At 36.2% G+C, this 21,939-nt stretch overlaps 1 protein-coding gene across 1 annotated transcript in view; it reads left to right on the top strand.

The window, feature by feature from the left end:
* The window catches only part of tup (LIM1_Isl and LIM2_Isl domain-containing protein tup), a 452,945-nt gene extending 432,270 nt beyond the window's left edge, over nt 1-20,675 (top strand). Inside the window, exons 8-9 of the mRNA XM_069827047.1 lie at nt 6,119-6,297; nt 11,078-20,675. Of these exons, the coding sequence (XP_069683148.1) occupies nt 6,119-6,265 (147 nt within the window). The 3' untranslated portion in view covers nt 6,266-6,297; nt 11,078-20,675. The remainder of the gene's footprint in view (nt 1-6,118; nt 6,298-11,077) is intronic.
* Nucleotides 20,676-21,939: the final 1,264 nt, after the last annotated feature.

Here is a 21,939-nt window from a genome sequence, read left to right as displayed (position 1 = left end):
ATCCGGAATCTTTTAACGTTTACTATTATTGTTATTATTATTATTATTATTATTATTATTATTATTATTATTATTATTATTATTATTATTATTATTATTGGTAGATGGTCTGTTATACATAGTTTATTTCATTCAGTTCATTAAACACACTTAAATCTTATAGCATATTGTACAGTATTTATTTATCCTAATCCCATTACCATAATACCCGTATAGATCAAGATGTTACACGCAATTGTAGGGATTTCCTCAACTCTTTTGTCACTTTTTAATTTATTTTTTATCTTTCTTTATTTTCTCCGTCTTCTCTTCATTTTTTCTAGTTCCTTTTCATTAATTTATTTTATACATCTTGATTACACAACTTTTAACACAAAACCACACAGAATATTTATTACGTGTCTTTCTCGTATTAAATTTGACTGTTCTTGTTATGTAGTTCTGAAGATGGCCCATAACAGGCTGAAACATGTTAACCAGGTACGGTAAAATTTAACACGAGAAAAAACACATAATAAATATTCCGAATTTATTTTATTCATTCATTTACGTTTGGCTTTCTTATTTATCTCCTCTTGCTTTCGTCGCAACATCAACTGTCAAGGAAATGAAATGAATGCGAGGCATTTCTTAAACGGGGTAGGAGGTCCGACACAACGGATAACCCAGTGTTACGTAGTAGGATCATGCTGCTCATAATATATGAAACACACTCGATCGTAGTGGGTGGAGATGCAAGACGCTGTGTGGGAGGAGGGAGGAGCGAAATCTCGCCATCCCATTCTTGTTAAAATCCCCCGAGACGTTTGTGCGTGGAGCGGTGGCATTAGCCGCCTGCCATTTTGGGACTGCGCCCCTCTCCCCGCCAGATCACTTGCCCAGCGTTAACGTGGTCCACTAAATTATAATCGGGGATCTCCGGCCATTCCCAATGGACTACGTCACGCTTTGCAGTGCCGCCACCACACGTCGTCTACAGTATAGCCCACAACCATGACGCTTGCAATGCGTATGTATGTATGTATGTATGTATGTATGTATGTATGTATGTATGTATGTATGTATGTATGTATGTATGCATGCATGCATGCATGCATGCATGTATGTATGTATCTATGGCTCAGAACGAGACTGTTACAACTCAAAAATAGAGATTTTTCAGTAGAGCCATTTAAAGTTTTCCATTCTATATGACAAATCAGAGAATCATGGCACAACAATGTGCATTTATGTCCCACTAGGAAATTTTTAGAATTTTAACAATTTCACATAGCATAGTTCTCAATTCAAGTGTTCAAATGATGGTAATAACTCAAAAAGTGAATTTTTTGAGTTGTTACAGTCTCGTTCTGAGCCATCGGTATGTATGTATTGTAGTGTGTGCGTGTATGTGTATGTTTAAGCCCATGTACGTAGGCCTACCTATACAGAGCGCGGATAAAATATGTACAACAAATTTGAGGGTAAGCAGGTGTTACAAAACTAAATATTTTAAGACTAGGTACCCTACAAGTGATCTCAAATGCTTCGCTACGGCGCGACGCTGCGGGTATCAGATCCAAAGTCGCAATTATTTTAATGTGTTTAGATGGTCACGTGCAAAGTAGGACGTAGGCTATATTATGAAATAACATCTAGGTGGCCATTCAGGAAACAAACTCTCTTACTGCGTTTAACAGAAATGCATTTAATACAGAAACGTAACATGTTTTTGGTTGGTCCACTCATTAGAGTAGGCTACTGTTATCTTAAATCGTTTCTTTTATCAAGTGACATAAGTTTCATGCACAACATATCTGAACAAATGTTCAAAATGAGTCCCATCAACATTTTGACAAGCAACATAACGGCGCATCAAGGATTGACTCACTCTCTGAAAGATTCCAGGTGTGATACGGATCAATTCTGCTGCGACCATAATGCGCTGTATTAAGGTTTGCTCATCTTCGATAGGTATGCTGTAAACATGTCCTTCACGGTACCCCAAATGAAAACGTTGCACTGTGTCAAGTCAAGGAAACTTGGGGGCTTTGCTTTTGAACCATTACGTGTGATCAGTCTCTCGCCAAATGTTGCAGTTAGGAGCAAAATGTGGAGGTGCGACGTTATTTTGAAGTATTAATGTAACTGCCTTCTTTTTTTAAACAGTGAATTTTAAATGAGTCCAGAAATGTTGTAGGCTATTATGGTTGGGACCAAATCTAATACAACCTATTCCAATTTACAAAAATGTCTAAAAGGCTATTACATAGTCTAACTTGCAATGACGTCTAATACTATTAGGGCCTATGCCTAAATTATAATAAAATACATCTGCTACCAAATTTTGAGTCACCATATTCACTCCATTTATTTTTTTTTTCACTTTATAATCCATTATATTCCCACTACTTATTTCACACCCCAAAAACGGTGGCACTGTCTGTAAAGCAACAATTCTTTCAAATAGCAGAGGCTGTTTGGAGTGGTAAATTAATAATAGTGGTGATAATGGAGGTATTATTATTATTATTATTATTATTATTATTATTATTATTATTATTATTATTATTATTATTATTATATTAACGTTTTACAACACAGGACAAAAGTAAGGAATTGAGTCTCACATAATATTTTGTATGAAAAGAAGAATGTTAACTTCAGCCGAATCTCGTTTGGTTTAGTGTAGGAATCATTAGGCCTACCATTTCAATTACAGTGGACGATAATGAAAGAATGTTGAAAATTTTGCGAAGCAATTCTGTCAAAAGACCATTCTGATACTAACTACCGAGGACTGAACCCCCATACCGTTATCGGAAATCTGTCACATGTGTGTTGTCCTATCATATCATATTAGAGAATAACATCGACAGTTTTCAATGGATTCAAATTTTTAGTAAAAGTAATTTACGTATTTTGACAATGATTATAATAGTCCCAGTTTCTCTTCTCCGCATGGAAAGGAAGAATACTAAAATGAACGATGTGACTTTTACAGCCGAGTCTTGTAAACTCATTGTACCAGCCCTTGTAAGTGTTCCATTTTTGAACGTATATCCTTAACTGTTTTATTTTTACGTGTCAGAATATTCATGTAAAATAACTGATGTCCTGAATGTTTCATTTCTTGTGAATCTTGTCAGTTGGCATCTCGAGAAAATGAAATACAAGAAGTAGATCCCATACCAAATTATACAAGTTGGAAGATAAAGTGGTGAAATTTTAAAACCGTCTTCTTCCTTCTCCCCCCATTTCATTCATCTCTTAGATACTTCTTCGCTTCGTTTTCTTGTACAAAGTTGAGGCCTTTTGTCTCCTTTGTTTTAATCTCAGATCTAAAAAAAGGAAGTTATTTTCTTTCTCTTAATTTCTTTCCCTTAGAAAAGGAAAGGATTATAACTTTTCGATAAAAGGGTCTATATTTTAGAATAAGATCGAGACAAAGCTCCGAGTAAAAACTATGTAGGCCTACGATGCCTCCTGCTATGTTATATCGGAAGGGTGGGGAAGACCTGAGCAGTAATTATGCAAATTGAGCTCTCTGACTTTGAGTGGTCTGAAGTTTTCCTTCAGTCCCAGAGATGTCTAGCTCCTCCTCCCCCTCTCCGACGCTCCCCATCATTCCCTTGCTCATCACTCATCATTAAGGAGAAAACGGAAGGAATACGCAGTTCCCTCATTTCTCAAGTGCAAAATAAACATGAAGGGTCTGCATATAAACCTCATCGGAATATCAGTAGCATCATGACGTGTGCATGTGTTTCAACACTCAGCGTTTTGACAAAAATTACAAAATTGCTTGTCAAAGAAAAGATCATATAGAATAGTAATCTTGGACGTAGAAGTGTGCGTACGCATTTTCAATTTATTCGTTCATTTATTTATTCATTCAGTATAACTAATATTCAAGAATCGGACGCTTTACCCCTTTCTGTCTTGACCTTTCACAGAAATGTAAACGAATACTAGACATTCTCTAGTCGTAAGATCGGTGGCAGGGCACAAAGTCATCGTTGAGACTAGCCGGCCCGGGTTCGATTTTCTACCTCGGGACTAGGAGAGATGGCGGTATACAACTTCTAATCACTAAATTGTGCACCATTATGCCTCGGTTAAATCCTAAATCTCTCCGCAGTGCATATGAGGGGAAGGCATATGTCACTTTGATAGTGATTTATCCGTTAGATGGGGAAGTTAAGCCTTTCGGCCCCCTTGGTGCTATTCGACAAGAGTAGGCTACGTGTCGGCACCGGGTTTCCCCTCCTCCTTTCCTCACCTTCATCATCATCCTCACCCATTCCTTACACTACACTTACACGAACACTTAATATACACTCACCCTAGTACACAACGTACTGTAACTCTTCACAGATACTACACATGCATAACGTGGCCCGCCAAAGTGGTGTGCAATTTGAAAATGGGCCACAGTCCTACCATCTATCCGCAGTATGCGGAACCCGAATCACGCAAAGTGAAGTGGGTAAGCATTAGTCACACACACAGGTTTTGTTTTAAAAAGTTTTAAATTAGAGGTAGAATTTTGTAGAAAAATTAGCTTTCCGGAGAAACTTAAGTCTATCTTTCTGTTATTCTTCTCATTTCGCTCACTTTCGTAGCTACTTGAATTTACAAAACAATTCATAGACCACTAAATATAAATGTGTCTTAAACAATTTTCGACGGTAGGCCTAATAAAATTATCAAAATACTACGAGAGATAGGGGAGAGTCGGGTAGTATCGGACATCGGGTAATATCGGACAGTGAGTTTCTTTCATCTACCACACGATGATAGTACCTGATTGACATGGTTATGTTTCTGTGATGTCGCATAGAGAAACGTAACCATGTCATTCAGGTACTACCATATGGTGGAGGATGAAAGAAACGCACTGTCCGATATTACCCGATGTCCGATACTATCCGACTCTCCCCTAAGTAGACGGACAGAATGCCAAAACGTGTATTTCCGTTGTCAATTTCTAAATCGGATTTTTGCAGCATTTCAATATCTTCGATTCATACTTCGAATAACCGAGAAATTGTAAAGGGCTCAAGGAGAGTAGAAACTTTAAATAAGTTAGATCAAATCGCCTCTTTCAACTAAAGCGGCTGTCTGGAAGCAATAAGATAGATTAGGAATAATGGAGCAACGGTAGATTGAGAATTCCAGAGGAGACCTGAGTTCTCGGACAAAAATAAAATTTCCCCACGGAATTACTTACTTTTACTTTTAAAGGCTCTCCCCTTTTCAGGGATTGCCTCCTACTGCCATCCTCCAAAGTCTTCTGTCCTGCCAGTCGCCTTCTTTCATTTTCCGCTCCTGCATTACCCTGGCTACTCCACCTCTCCAGGTGCTGCGAGGTCTTCGCCTTTTTTTCCTCCCATATGGAGACCATAGCAGGATCTGTTTGGGCCATCTATCCTCTGGTATTCTCTGAACATGGCCATACCATTGCAACGTTCTAGTCGTTCCACTAGTGTTTCTTCTTGTTCCATTACATTCCGTATTGTTTAATTTGGAATCCTTTGTAATCTAGAGATTCTGCAACTCCTACGCAATTCATTCACCCACGGAATTACTTTTCAAAATAAATCTTGTATAGCCCAATCTGCCTGGAAAAGAAGTCCGGTCCCTTTCGGAGAGAAACCTCAGTTTCAATTAACTACGGCTAATCTAAAATAAGTTAAAGAAAATTTAGAGACTGGACATAATAAACTCTGTAAGTGCCAATATCTTTGAAAATTAATTTTTTCAAAGAAAGAGTATATTCTATGTCCTTGGCTCAATCCACTGAGAAAAAAAAGATAAGTCCCATTGCAATTTTATTTAGAGCCTAGTTTCTTCTCTAATTTCACGAGAAAGCTCTGTTTTCTAGGGGGTTTCTCTTTGACACTTGCATCTTTTTATGTCCAGTCTTCATTTCTGAAATTATTTGGGTACAGATAACATATAATTACCAAAACTTAAGAAAGTAATTCGTGGGAAGTTAAAAATAAAGTTAAAATTCTTCGTTATCTGTGGATATAGGAAACTGTGTAAAGTTTAAAAATAAATTATCAATTTATAAAAGCAATTCTCCCTGTGTGGCAAACAAGCCTCTATGTAAGCTGTCATTGCTGTGTTACAGATGCACGGGTACGACCTGCACGGGGCGCCGCCGCCCCATGACCTCGGCCCGCCGCCCAGCGACATGGCGCACCCGGACTCCACCGATTCGTACGTCACCTACTTGGAGAGCGACGACAGTCTGCACCATGACACGTCCAGCCCATAACGCGGGCCTCGGCGCCGACACTCGCAGCCCAGGTACTAACCCAACTGATCTGTGTATTGGAGGAGTGTGGTTGTTCAGTTGTGGACTTACGATGGCATGAGAATAACTGATTGAGTTGTAGCTTAAATTGGAACAACGCGTACACACATGATGTCGATACAACAGTCACCGAGAGTGGTGGCCATTTTACTCCTCCTGGTGTTGTACAGTAATCGTCTCGCCGTTCTACAGCCACAAAATCCGTGGACATGGGTATGCAACTCGTGCTCTCAAAGTGTCAACACAACCTCAGTGCAGGTAGAACGGAATCTGTACTAGCTATAGTCTCTATGCGGTTCTTGCAACATGCAAGTTCGCTCGCGTCTGCAGTAAGTGGCGGCTCGTTTTAAGTGAAAAACAATATAATCCCTAGATCATTTCCCTTTACTGATGAGTCGAAAGTCAAAGATTTTTTATTAAGAAGGGAGGTAAAGCTTGTATTATGTTCTATTACACTTTCTTACGCATGACATTTTATGTTACAAATAAACATAGTGAAGGTTTTAGTAAAGAAATACTGCCTAGATATGCTTTAGAACAGCTAAAGGTACAAATGGGATATCAACAAGGTGAGACTGATATGAAATATGGTTAGCACGTTGTGCGTGCGAGTTACAAAATTGTACGACATATGATCGACTAGCTAAGAGCTTTATGGATAAATTTGAAATGTGAAAGTATCGTGTAGAACATAGAAAACTTCACTTTCTTTGACTATAAACTATGTTGAGTGATAAGAAAAATCTTATCAAATATAAGACCCTACTTCAACATCTACAGCAGAATTCACTGGTAAGTTTAGAGAAAAAATTGACAAGAAATCGAGATTTTTCTTAAATTCTTTTGGCTTGCAGCCGATAGAAGATCATGAAAGTTTATAGCTTGACTTGATAAATATACAGAACAGCACGGCACTCAGATTCCAGCGAAATCGGGAATCGAACTGTTCGTAATGCTGCTTAAGTTAGAATTTCCAAATATACTCTTCCTTCCACATTAATGTGCTTGAGGCAGAGTTTAATACAAGAAAGACGTGTAAAAGCTCTCTATGTACAGAAAGAGCTCAGAAGTAAGTTTATTTCATTTCCTGTGACATGTAAAAAGTAACTTCCTTGAATTTGTAACTGTTTGCGAATACACACTATTACCTTTCTTTAATGTAATAAAGACTTGTAAATTCCTTCGTTCTATGTTTCAAATGAGACATATGATAAGAAATATTAACAAATAGTTTAATAATAATAAATGTTACAGCTGTATTTGTTGTATCTTGGAAAGGTTGTATTCAATTTGCGTTTCCAGTACTAAACTAATTTACAAAGCTAGGAAATAATATAATTTCGTTATGTGTGTTTAGGTACAGTCTGTCTAAAATTACTCTAATTATTGTACCATAAGCCATTCTGAAATTCAAATTATGGAGTAGTATCACGATCACCTGCATGAGCCGCCAGAGCGCAGCGTGGCAGTGAACCGCTTTTGCAGCGAAATTACAAACAACTTGTAACTGCTGCGGCTGACTCCGTCTGTCTTTCTCTCTTTCAAGGTTTTTTAATATTTTGTGAGCACGAGTTGCCCATGCATATCCATGGAAGTCGCGTGCGTCGCTGCTCTCTTTCTCTCTTCCGGCTCTTGTGGTGATCGTGGGCTTGTTTGATTCGTCTTTGGTGCATTTTTTCTCTTGTTGTGCTAGTCTCCGGTTTTGCATTCTCTCAACGTTTGAATTTCGAGGCATTTTGAAAGTTTACAATTTTTTAGGGCTATTTCTTGAAAGCAGTATGTCCTATTTATCCAGGGTCTTCTTTTTTGTGTTTATTCAGTCCATCTCGTTGCGATCTATCAATCGACACCTCAAATGTCCGGGTCGGTTTAGATCTCTCGGACTTAAGCCCATTAAATTTCCGCGGAACTCAGTTTTCCAGACACTTTTGCCCCACCCATCTCTATGGCCTAGAGGGTTTAACCGGTTTCTTGTGGATGTTCACGGTTACAGAACTCCTTTGTCTACATAATGATATATCTTTCTATATATCTTGATTACACAACTTTTAACACTATGTCACTTTGGAAAACGTATTATGTGTCTTTCACGTGTTAAATTTTATGTTACCTTGTTAACATGTTTCGGCCTGCTATTGACCATCATCAGAACTGGTTGTTGCTGGTCTTGGCGCCTTTTGTTTTGTTTCCTGTTTGGGTGTGTTTGTGTAGTGTAATGTGGAGTAAAAGAGTGTGTGTGTGTGTTCTGAAATTGAGTTGTGTGTTGAGAATTTCATTTGGATGTGTTTTTTTGTGTTTGTATATTTCGTATTGTTTTAGTGTGTTTAGTTTCTGGCTTTTTGGTTGGATGTGTAGAATTTTCATATCTGTGTTGATATCTCTGTATGTGGGGTTAGCATTTGTGATGTGTTCTGCATATGTGGAAGTGTTTTGTAATTTTGTTATGGCTGTGATGTGTTCTTTGTAACGTGTTTGAAATGATCCGCCTGTCTGTCCTATGTAGAAGTTGTTGCAGGTGTTACATTTGAGTTTGTATACGCCTGTGTGGTTGTATTTGTTTGTTTGTTTGTGTTGTTTGTGTGTTGAGATGTTTTAGTAGAGTAGCACTATTATTTGTTCTGTATGCGATGTTGTAATTTAATTTCTTGAATGAGGTTGCAATCTTGTGTGTGCCTTTGTTCTAGTATTGTTAGTGTGATGTATTTTTGTGTTTGTACTGTATTCTTATGTTTTGTCTTTCGTATTATGTTGTCTATTATGTTGGGGTTGTATCCGTTTTCTTGTGCTTTGTATTTGATTGTGTTTAGCTCTTCTTTGTAATCATGTTGGTTCATTGTTATGTTGTACCAATTGCCTATAGCAGGTCGAAACATGTTAACAAGGTAACATAAAATTTAACACGTGAAAGACACATAATACGTTTTCCAAAATATATCTTTAGTTTTGCTTTTTGTTTATTTATTCGTGGCACTACTTCTGGACACCGAAGTATGAAAGCAGTATCTTGTAATCAGAATTTATTATAAAACGGAAGTAAGAGAAAGGCATAGACATGTAAAAAAAATCACCAGAATTCATATTAAAAATGTTAATTGCGCTACTTGCATCTTCTGAGATCGGGAATATCTATGCTTGAAGCTTATTTATTATTAGCATTATTGACGCGCTAGTTTTCATGAATGTGACAGGACTTGCCGGAGTAAAACTCAGCTCGCTATACTAGTATTGGGAACTCGTTTGACACTCTATAAAATTTAATAATTAATATTGTAGGTAGGTAATTCGTTATCTTGTGGAACCAAGTGCATGCGTGCGACGTAGCTCATAGTAAGACCTTATGGTGAGGATAAGTGAGCTAGCTAACTGCAAATGGAAGCATAGGGAGAGAAGGAAACTTCTCAGTTAAATTTCCTCTTCCCCTTACGCGTAAGTAGGTTTCACGAGACAATGAATGGCCTATAACAAATTTTCACATGTAAATAAAAAAAAATGAAACCAGGATCTATTAAATAATTAAATCCCGCAAAGTAGCAGAAATAGAAGTATTATTTTCAACAGTAACAATGTATGCGTCGTAAAATAACCTACTAAAAAAATGTATTTCTTTGACAACTTTCTTCCGGTTAAAAAAAATATAAATAAACCTGTGCCTAACATTGATAGACTAGTATGAGTATTTTCGTATATTTACAGATCCTTCAAATAGACGTTCGCATAGATTGCTCATGCAAATTACAATAACAACCTAGCTTTGTCATAGAAGATATTAGAAATGATGTCTCATACCGCCACAAATCTCTCACACATTTAAGAAAATTTGTATTAATACGCATTAGTTCTCTGAAATTGCTGGAATTTTCCTTATATTGTCTTTCAGTTTTTCCAACGATAACAGGAAATATATAGACCTAGTGTGTCCCAAGAGGAATGTAACCTGAAATACTTACGCCCGAAATATAACGGTTGAGAAGTTATTGATGTGCGAACTTTTAAATGAGAGAGGCATTATAGACGTACTGTATTTCTACGTTTTAGAACATTGTGATATGATACATTATTAAAAATTCTGCATCTTGTGTTCTTCCAATAAGTTTATTTCATAATCAAGTACAAACTCAGTAATAAAAAAATGATTAGACCTACATAAGGCAAATTACGAACGTTGCTCTTCTTATGGACTCCATGAATTGTAAATTCATATCAGGTGCCAGTACCGGTTCTCTTTCCGACCTCAATGAAACATTTGATAGCTTGCCAGTTTTAGATAACATCGGGCAAACTCGGGAAAACACACAGCTAGATGGAACCCTTCGATTGGGAAAAACATCTGTATTTCTCAACAGCAGCCAATGCATTGCCATCGCAAAATATATCAACAAAAAGCATGTCTGCATATTCACTATACGAATACACGAATTAAATATCAAGTGAACGTATAATGAGTTGTATGTGTTGCGCAGGTGTTGCGGTGCTAAGATGCTACCGTGTGCAAAAGATCTGCTATAACACGTCAAGTATGCCCTAGTACACGGAACCGCAAGACGTTTCAGTATTTCTCCCCTTAATTTCTACCTAACCGTTAGACTTCGGATATAAGCATATCAGGTTAAATGGATGTAGGTTAACCCAATTTACATTACTCTGAAGTATTTGGCATACCTCCTAAGACATCCTGTATATCCGAAATCATTTTGTCGGTAATCTTGTTTTCTACTGCTCGAAAACAAATTCTATTTCTTCATTGAACTTTATTCCTTGTTGTTGTGCTTGCAGATTCTGCCCCGCACTCCCCGTTGGAGGAGGTTGTCTCCAGGCGACGGCAGCGAGTTATGTGACCGGCACGGCCGCTGCAGCGTGTATAAAACAAGAAAAACTGTAAAATATAACATTAAACTATATCAATCACTGTGTAAGCTCACACCAAGACGGCCGCCTCGACTCCACCGAAGCACAGCGGATGTAGCGTAAATGTCGTTCATAGTGCCCTGAAGTTGTTTAAGAAATGTATCTGCTCTATCAGATTAAAATCCCTAATTTTTATAAATACTTTACCATAATTTAATTCAATATTTTAAAGAAATAATTGTTTTATTAATCGTAGATAGTGTGTACACCCCTCACTTCGCTAATTGTCTCCTTAACTAGGACGTCTTATTCTTCGTCAATGGATTTCATAACCCAAGCAGCAGCGTTTTCTCTACTCACAGTTGCGGTTTTTTTATTTCTTAGTCGGTTCTTTAACGACACTGTGTCATCTATTAGCTTATTTAGCGTTAATGAAGTTGGCGATAGTGAGATGGCATTTAACGAGATGATGCCGAGAATGTGTCATGTGATTACGTGACTTTGCCTTACAGTTGGAGAAAACCTCGGAAAAAATTCAGCCAGATAATTATCCCAATAGGGAATCGAACCCATGTCTCAGCGTAGCTCCATTTCGGCAAGCAAACGCGCTACCGCCTGAGCTATGCCAGTAGTTTTTATTCACCTCACACTAGTCGAACAATATCGCCTATAGGTAGACTATATATTTAAGGTTAGTATGAAAATTTCTTTTAAATCCAAGACAACAATTTATTACAATGGAAAGTTTTGAAATTGATCGGATATTTTTATCCAAGTGTTCCTGTATTAATTGCTTCCGCGACATAACTCAAGACTCACACCAGTGTTCATAATAATAAGTTTTACTACTGTGCGGACCTATTATTTCTCTGAGCAGAATATTTTTATATGATCCAAAAAAGGTGTGGCATTTTAATAGTAGAGCGCCTTCAACTTAAGACGCAACCCAGGCACCGGCAGGCGGGCAGTACTCTCAAGCGGTAACACCCAGCGGCGTTGTGCGGTAATTGAATTACTAAGTGGCCCTGTATGTTAGTTTATCTTCTGTAAAATTAATTTAATGGTGTTTATTTCCATTCCTTAAGACATAAGATGTTCAAAATGACTTCCACCAGCTTCAATACAACGCTCACACTGGTGAAGAAGATACTGAAATACGCAATCCAATTCCTGCCTTGAAATGCTGGAGACCACGGCCCGAATATTTTTTTGAAGTTCCTCTCATGTATGAGGATTGCTCACATACACTTAATGTTTTAACATACCCCATCCGCGAGCCTATAAAACATCACGAGTATTACAAAATTGGATTGTATAAATATCAATGTATTGAGGGAAGAATGCATGAAAGTAGTCGAGCCTTGATTTTTTGATCGCAGAAATGTATAAAACTCTGTTTCGAGATTTCAATATCCGCCGAATTTTAGTGTTTGAATCATTATTTTCCAAATTGTACTCTCTTTCAGCTCATTACATTTGTAATTCACTTCTTAATATGCCAAAATACTCTACAATACACCCTTTAGAGAATTACATTCCACTGAACTTACTCGTATGGGAAATATACATACAAAATGAGCAGTTTTGATTGAAAGGCTGTGTAGAAACATAGTCCTACTGATTAACTACATCTGATCCTTGTATAGCTAACAGAAATAATGGAAAGAGAAGATGAAAACGCGGTATAGTGACAAACTGAAGAAAATTATTGTCATTCGGTGAACAAGAAAAGCGGAAGATCATCGTCATAAAGAAAATACTACAAAAACAAGTAAAAATTGTGTCTTGCTTCAGTGAAAGAGGTATTTTCTTCATATGAGTTTTCGTAGCTAATTATGACAATATTACAGGAAGATTAAGAATATTAATAAAAATATGTAAATGAATTCCCAGGAACAATATTGCTTTTCCGTGTGAAGGAATGAGAACTAATTTTGAGATATTACTGAAACCAGTCTAAAAATTGGTGCGTTATATGCGATGAATTTTGCTAAGAATATGCTATATTAAAATAGTATTAAAATGAAAAACTCGCATCTTCCTAAAAAATATACTTGGCATATGCCACAAAAGTAATAACAAATTGAAAATAGCTTGACGTATCGCGCCATATGTGAAGTTTACTATGTTAAAGAGACCAGATTGCTTGGAGACGTATTATGAATCATTTTAAAACAAAGTAATTTACATTTACATGTGGTTCATTGTTAATGAATTTGATATTCAATGCAAAATATTGAACAGCTGTTCTTTGAAGTGATTTTAGAAACCTTGCACAGTTGAAAAGTCGTGTAATGTCATTGCACTGATCTCTGTCGACTCGGCAAATCTGTTCTTACGTACCTCTTACTTACATTAGACCTAGGCCTATGTGAAAACAATTATACCGAATCAACTCATATTTCTGTTACTACAGTGCATATATTTTATTTATCTACGCTCGCATGTACATAGCTGCGATGTGCACTGCCGCTTTCGTTCTACCTCTGCGAGCGTGGAAAGATAAAATGTATGCACTATATATCATTATATATTGCAAGCAGACAAATATTTTGTACTAATTACAATACATATGTTCATGACTTTCTGTGCATAATGTAAGTTGATCAATTTTGACTTTGCGTGTAAGTCACTGTTGTATGGTCAAAATCTCTACCTAAGGCATGTACTGTATTGTCGTAAGTTGAAATGATGTGGCACAGTATTTTCCAGTTGCCTTCTTAAAAATTGATATGAATCATAATTAACTATGCAGGGAAGATTATGATGGAAGAAATGGTGTATCCCCGAGAAATTCTGGCTCTAACAATTGATTTTTTATTTTTTTACCAAAATATGAATCTTGATTTGCAGCTGGAAAACCGACGCTCTTGCCGAAGCAATGTTAAGTAAGAACAAGCTTAGGAAGTCACCGACTCATTATAGTATGCCCTTAAAAGAAATAGTCCTACTATGGGAGATTAAAATAACTTAGCACCTTTCTTAAAGAATTGCGTACACTCCTCAGAGAAATACATAGGCCTGCCAAACGAGACATTCACTGTAACGATGGTCATGTAGTGAACATGGCGAAAATCCGCCTCGTGTAGCAACTAACACACCGCGACAAAAGAGAAGAAATGTTTACCAAATCACTTTAAGATGTATCTCTATAGCGCTATGGATTTAAATTTTTAAATAATAATAATAACAATAATTATTATTAATTAAAAATTTAAATCCATAGCGCTATAGCCCATAAAGGGCCGGGGAATACCAACCAATTGCTAGCCTCACGTCCACACGCCTCAGCGAAGGTGAACGATCATCCAACCAGTCAGGAAGAATCGTGTGATTAGCACGATGATCCCCTAGTCGTTACAGTTGGTTCCCATAACCAATTTCGCCCCAAATTCATCACGTTGCGATGGTGAGCGGACACCATCTGTCCCATACATTGGTAGAAATTTCATGAAAAAATTCGTTTCCTTGAGAGGACTCGAATCAACGCGCATTTCGTAACGCTAGTGCTAGGCATAATGCCACCATAGAACACGCAACGCGGGAATAATAATAATAATAATAATAATAATAATAATAATAATAATAATAATAATAATAATGGTCCGAGCTGAATATCTGTACGAAAATTACGATTGTTCAGTTCTTACATTATCCCGAGGAAGTAAAGGGAATAGGCTTATAAAATACCGTGCGATCGAGAAGTCTCTCCGCAGTGCTTGTGTAGCCGAGAATCCACTAGATAGAGTATTCAAGTGTATTTGAGCAGAGAATTCAAGTGGCAGCAGTGGCCGCTACACATGTGATGGACTGGGTATGTGAGGTTGTCAAACCGGAATGAATGGAGGAGTACCAACTTTCTACAGGATTGTATTCTAGGGTTACTAAAACTAATAGAGCTGCGGAGAGACTTTTCGATCGCACTGTATTATAGCGCTTATTTACGCTTAATGAATGAAAAAATGGGAGAAACGATAAATTAAAGAAAATCGCATATGATTCTCTCGCACTTGCAGGAGGCCACGGGGCTAATTGAACACCTGTGTGAGCTTCAAGTCTGTAGATCATTTGTATGAATCTGAGGTACACGATCCCACTGATGGAACTTAAGAACTTGGACGAAGGAAACCTCATTTCGTGCATTATACCGAACGATCTTATGAACAGTAATCTCACTAGAGATTTTGATTTATATAGAGAAAATCAAAATTCGAGTGGGATTTAATGGACTATTACACGATTAGAAGAAAAAGTACTCTAATACAATAAAATATTAATTGACTTGGGCTACTAAAATTCTATTTCACTAATGTTAGTTTCACCAAAACGTTTGAACGAAGCCACCATTTTCAGTTGACTATCTATGCGGGAATCAAATGACGATTGCAAAGCATGTTTTATAGTACCGCAAAGAATTTGCAGTTTGAAATGTTGGCAAACAAAAAACAAATGCTAGGGAAGTGATAAAAAACAAATGCTAAAGAAGTGATAAAGTTGTAGCGATAAGCAGCCATGATTGGTTGAAACACGTCCTTTCGTACCGTTTTATTGGTCAAAAGTAGTATGACGCAAATTTAGGAATATAATGCGATTCAAATATTGTAATTATATTCCATAGTTCTGTTATTTCAAGAGAATTGCGACTTTTCGAACAAAATAAAGGCAGAAAGAATGATGGGCCAGCTTGTAAGAATATGTTAATGCTCGCTTCAAGTCCGTTTCAACTTTTCTCTTTATTGTTATTTGTGAAATGTGTGATAAGTGATAACCAATTTCTCGGCACGGCGCGGCGATGTGTTACCGTCTTGGTGTGAGAGCGTTGGTTTGTACAGATTTACACCAAACCTCGTGTGCGTGTACGTGTGAGTGTGTGTGTGTGGAAGCGCATCCTCAAGTCTCTGCGATGTGCTACATCATCAGTCGGCGGGGTCTTCTTCGGATGGCTGGACAGGACCCATACAACAATCTCGTTGTTCGTACGCAGTCAGTACCATGTTAATGTACCATAGTGTAACTAGGGTAAATTCTCAACGGCGTGGGAGGGAGGGGGGCATATGTTTATCTTCTTACATTTCATATTTAATTACATTTGAAAAACAAATAAATTCATTGTTAAGAATACGCTATTTATGTTTTGACTGTTTTTGGGGCTGATCATGTGACTCTTTCACTTTGAAATTTTATAAAAGGAGGACCACCAAGCTCTTAAGTAAACCTGAAACTATTCATATATTCTGAAGTGGCACGTGCTGATGTCTTTAAAATTATGTATTTGGCCTGGATTTGAAAATTAATTTGAAATGTCACTAATGTTTGTCAAGGAAATATTGTGTTTTTATAAAACTGTTTGTCGTTTATTATTAAATGATATGGTGATCGTTTCGCCAAGGGACACTCTTGTGTTTGAGCTGAAAATTTTATATGTAGGAAACTGTAAACAATTTATTTACCATTCATGACGAAATCCCAGCGTTTTCCCATAGTATCTCGTGAACTTTACAGGAAGTACAAAGTCATGATCAGACGAGCGCTTTCATCGTTATCTTTTGTTCCTTTGAAATCAATTCTGCATTTTCTTTAAATTTTTACTATTTTCCTGAAGCGTAAGACGGCCGTAATCAAAAAGAGATCATGATATTTCTTGCATTCGAAAATATGTTCTTACAGTGAACTCAGAAAATGCCTTATTGTAGAAATTAAGTAATGCCAGTTGTTAGGCCTATATTTTCAAGATCTGTATTAACTTTGTGGTGAACAAATTTCTATAAACGTAGAAAGTGATTTTGAACTTATAAATTAAAGAACGGAATCAAATTTTTCGAAAAAAAAAAAAAAAAAAAAAAAAAAAATTATTTTTAAATTCTATACTCCATTTATGAACAACATGATTGATAACTTATAGGCCTATAAAATAAACAGAAAATATAAATAAGCTCTCCAATATCGTTATTATATGCTTTAAGTTCAAACATTCTAAATAGACCTACAATATTACAGTTTAAAGAGAACAGTCCTGCTAGATTTTCTTCATATTCAGAAAGGTTAGACTGGCATACGATGCTATAAAGGAAACGCTGGGAATGTAAGTTTAAGAAACCTTCTGGAACTTGATATGTGACCACACTCAGTTGCTTAAGTGTTACTTGTTTCCAATTCAATGTGAATATCTTTTCTTACTCACTTTGTTAACTTAATTTTGTATTCCGTTTAAGAATTGAAGCTTGTGTGGATGTCAGCTCTCAAATTTGTGTACAACCTTTGTTTAGTTGAAGATGAAAAGAACAGGAAATAGGACCTAACCCACCAGAACACAAGTTTGATAGAACGTGTTTTAAGCTATAAATGCAGGCGTGTGAAATTTAACACGGTTCGTACAATTGTTAGTGTTTTATTTTAATAAGAATTAAGACCAGAGCTTCATTACATTAGCAAGTAAATTTTTTTCTCGGATCTGCGAAAGCTTTACTTAGGTTTCCGTAAAGGAAGCAATACTTAAATTGGAGATATTTTTCATATTTCAAACAGGTTCACAATGGGCTACACTTTTACATGGAGATTATATCGGTTTATATTTTAAAAGAAATTTATATTTTAACCTACAAATTTAAATACAAAACTCAGTAATAACCTGTGTCTGGAAACAAATTTGTTGAAATCTTGTTAAGGTTATCGAGCTTCGTTATATACTTATATTACTCGACCAAGGCAGTAGAGTCCTGCTGTCCGGAGCCGTGGCGCTACTGCTCCTGCGTTCGTAATACCGCGTCGCGATAGTTCACATTACGCCCGCGGCTCCACTCGTCTTGGTCAATTAATACAATAATTTTTTGTTTACAACTATCTTTATTTAAACAACAAATTCGAAGTATTACATTGTGATACAAATTGAATGTTAGTCTATCGGAAAGTTATCATTGTTTGCACACACATCCAGATGAAGAAAAATTAGCAGCAAAATAAAAATTTCACAAACGACGAGAAAACTAACACTGACATACGCGTTAGTGTCCTATAACACTGGTTTAAATTGCATTGCTATATGTACGTACTTTCATTTCGAATTTTATAGTTACACTTAGTGATAATGAAATGTGTATTTTCAAGAGATTCTGATCAAAATTTTAAACACCGCAGTATGAACAGAACTCTGCATACTCTAGAATCGTCTCCTTGTTTCTAAAGTCCCAACGTCAGAATACATGTTAAAATTACATTATTTCATTGTTTAGCTCTCATACAGTGGCGTACGCAGAATTTTGTCAAGGAGGGGAGTCATTATTAAATGGTTTACAATTTACATTATCGCTGCATTTAAAATGTTGTGTATTATTATTATTATTATTATTATTATTATTATTATTATTATTATTATTATTATCGCTAAAATATGAACTGTCAAATGCACAAAACGTTAAACGAACTTTCACAATAAAGTCAGAACTCAAACTAACGAAAGTGCGAATACAGCTCCTAAAATGAGTTTAAAATCGACAATGCACAATATTTAACATATACTCTGCAGAACTGTCAAAACAACGTTTTCAATATGTTTCACAACAAGTTAAATTTCATATTGTGTCAGCTTCATTTTATTACAAAGTCGATACTAGGCGGTAGATCTCTCTATAATAAAAATAGCATAGTTATAATTCGAACGTGTCGCAGCACCAAGGGGTTATATTTAAGGAGGGGTATGAGGACTATGCCTTATGTCGATAGAGGCTAGATTTTGTTACTCTGACAGTGAAAAATTAGAGAAGGGAAAACGATTATGTAAAAAATACATTCAAATCTAAATATGTATTTTGTTTTAAAGTTCAAAGGGGGGGTTCAACCCAGTAACCCCCTCCCCCTGGCGTACGCCCTGGCTCTCAACAATTACACTGAAAATAAATTAATATTTAGCTACACAACATGAACAAGTTTTGATAAAAATGTAAAATGCCAAACGTTAGCACACAGTTTCTAATATGCATACCTAGGTACAGTTTTCTAAAAGGAAATGGTTCATTTAGCCTATGTCTTAATAAATGGATGGGTCGTTCATAAATTTTTTATGACTCCAAATAGTTAGCGAATATACGAATATTGGATAAACAAGTAAATTAATCCCGAAGTAAATTTTAAGTTTGAAAAATGTGACTCACTAATATTTTCAGTCATTATTGAAAATCTGAAAACTATGAGAATATTTCAGTTTCAAAAGCGGACTACCACACTACAGGCTAACTCTTCTTTCAGAAACAAAGACGGTGGAATTGTACATATTAATATGAAGGTTAATGGAAATTGTTTAATCTAATTGCTGCTGAATAAACACTCAAACTATTCGTTCATAAGAAGAGGAAATTGTAAGTTTCTGAACTAAGAATGAAAGGAACTAGTTTCATCAAATAACTCAATTTTTAACATAAAAATACCAAAGTCGTGAAGTACATATAAATTGTTGAATAGTCAATGTTTAAACATGTTCAAAAGCATTTTAAAATATTATATTTCTGTGATGTGTTTCATATTCCTTACGAACCTGTAAAGATTAAGCAAAGAATATTTGAGAATTGAATTATTAAAATTGTTGTAAACCATAGATGTCCAATTGTAACTCGTACGAGGTAACCCTTGGCGTAAGCAACCCGCAGCGCATATTCTTTAAGGTTATTTTTCCTATTTTATATGGAAAGTTATTGACCTTAGCAGAGCATGCTTGACGTCAATATCTCCCGTTCTATAGGCGTTTGGACACCCATGTTGTAAACGAACAACTTTATTTTTAGACTACGATTAAACCTTGAAAAGTATGAACAACAGAACCCAAACTTTATTATGTATTGTTTTAATTTTAAAGCAACATTGAGCTGTAGATGCGAAGTAGCATTGACAGCTGTGCTTTTTGTCGGCGTTCAGCACAGTAATTTCCAAACGGATCGTAATCAAAACATTGTGAACTTGTTTGTACGTACCTTCATGTATTTCTTATTTTGTAAATTACATTAAAGTCAGCCGAGAAATTAATTAAACGCGCATACTGGAATGAAGTCCTGGTTAATTTGGATCTGTTTCACTGCTAGAAACAGATGGTATCTCCGCCCCATGTTGGGGCTATGTTCTAGCTCTCTATCTCTATATATATAATGTATATACAAACCATTATTGGGATATTAAATTAAACTTAGGCCTATACATAAATCTGAGATATACCAAAGACTAAATTGACTTCAGTGTTGTTTTTATTTTATGTTTTTGTTTAAATGATTGCCCTCTAACTCAGATCCAAGGATACACCACAGAGGAATACACGAATAGGAAACCTTTTTCTAGACCTCTACTCTCGGAACAACTGTTCTTATGACCCATTCCTCCTACTGTCCTAACGTTTCAGCAAAGATCAAACCTAGTTAGCTTCGAGATTTCGAGAAGTAGGGTTTGATCATTTGCTCATAATTTGAAGAGAAAATATACTGAGCGAATATTACCATTTAACTCTTGTTCTTTAAGCATGTGTATATCACCCAAGTGAAAATGTATTGATGCAATTTCTGACTACAAATACCTGGACTTCAGTTTGATTCCTGATAGGGAAGTGAAGATTTGTTTTTTTTTTCTCAAGGTGAGTATTCCTTGTATTATTATTATTATTATTATTATTATTATTATTATTATTATTATTATTATTATTATCGGGCGCATATAATCGTTCTGATAACACGACTAGCAAATCTAATTTTCGTTCAAACGTATGGAACAAAGGATCTAAACCTTGAAGATGATAGATTAGGCCTACAGGCTGAAATTAGTTACAATGTAATAACAATGCAATTCTCATCGATACTGAAAATTGCCTTCCTTCTGTTTAGACTATACTAGGTCTACTTGTCTGTCAGGGAAAACAGAGGTAATTATAACTTTTAATACGACATAGCACACAAAGAAACTTAACACATATTCAGAGGAAACTGGGAGGACACAAAAAATACTCTTGGGCAGATTACTTCCTCACAACTAAGCAGCAACTTGACTGTCGGTCGACGCGATCCCACGCACCGGTTATGGAGAGAACGTGTCGGTAGGGGATACACAATTGAAGTCTTGCAAAATTCTAGAGGGCGTTTTCGGATCACGCTCGGACTGTAGCTGTTTATTTATAGTCCAATTAACGTTACTTTAGACTTCTTACAGCTCGCTAGCCGCGTGGATTACGGTCGCTAACTATGTGGGTTACGAGCTATTGTAATGGCAACCGAGATTAATCTTGGAAGTAGCCGATCACCATTTGATGTCCCCTGCTCTTCTCTTCGCCGAAGCTTGTGGGCAATGCTGCCATATTATCGAAAATATCCACTTGACTGACCAGCTCCTAGCAGTAGCAGCAAGTTGGAAACGTTGCCATGACAGTAGAACCCATAAGCCACTAAGCTGCTAGCGAGCTGTAACAAGTTGAAAGATACGTCAATTCTATTAGGGCCTATAATAGTATATATAATGTAGATTCAACATAATGAAAGTCTCACGTTGTATCTTACTAGTATTGAGTCGAAGTGCAGAGAACTACCCGATTGAAAACAATAGATAGGCTATATACTAAATCAGATAACACAAAACTTGTACACATCTTTAACAAATTTATTATACCCTGCATCCAGAATTGTTTTTTTTTCGACTTTATTTATTTATTTATTTATTTATTTATTTATTTATATTTTTGCGAGATATTCCAATAATGACAGTCTCTTAGTAGAATCGACTACGTTAATGGATTATACGTTTTTGACTATTAAAACTTGAGAAAGTTC

Source organism: Periplaneta americana, chromosome 5, assembly GCF_040183065.1.
Source record: "Periplaneta americana isolate PAMFEO1 chromosome 5, P.americana_PAMFEO1_priV1, whole genome shotgun sequence".
NCBI classification, from domain to species: Eukaryota; Metazoa; Arthropoda; class Insecta; order Blattodea; family Blattidae; genus Periplaneta; species Periplaneta americana.
This window is presented reverse-complemented; position numbering and strand designations above follow the sequence as displayed.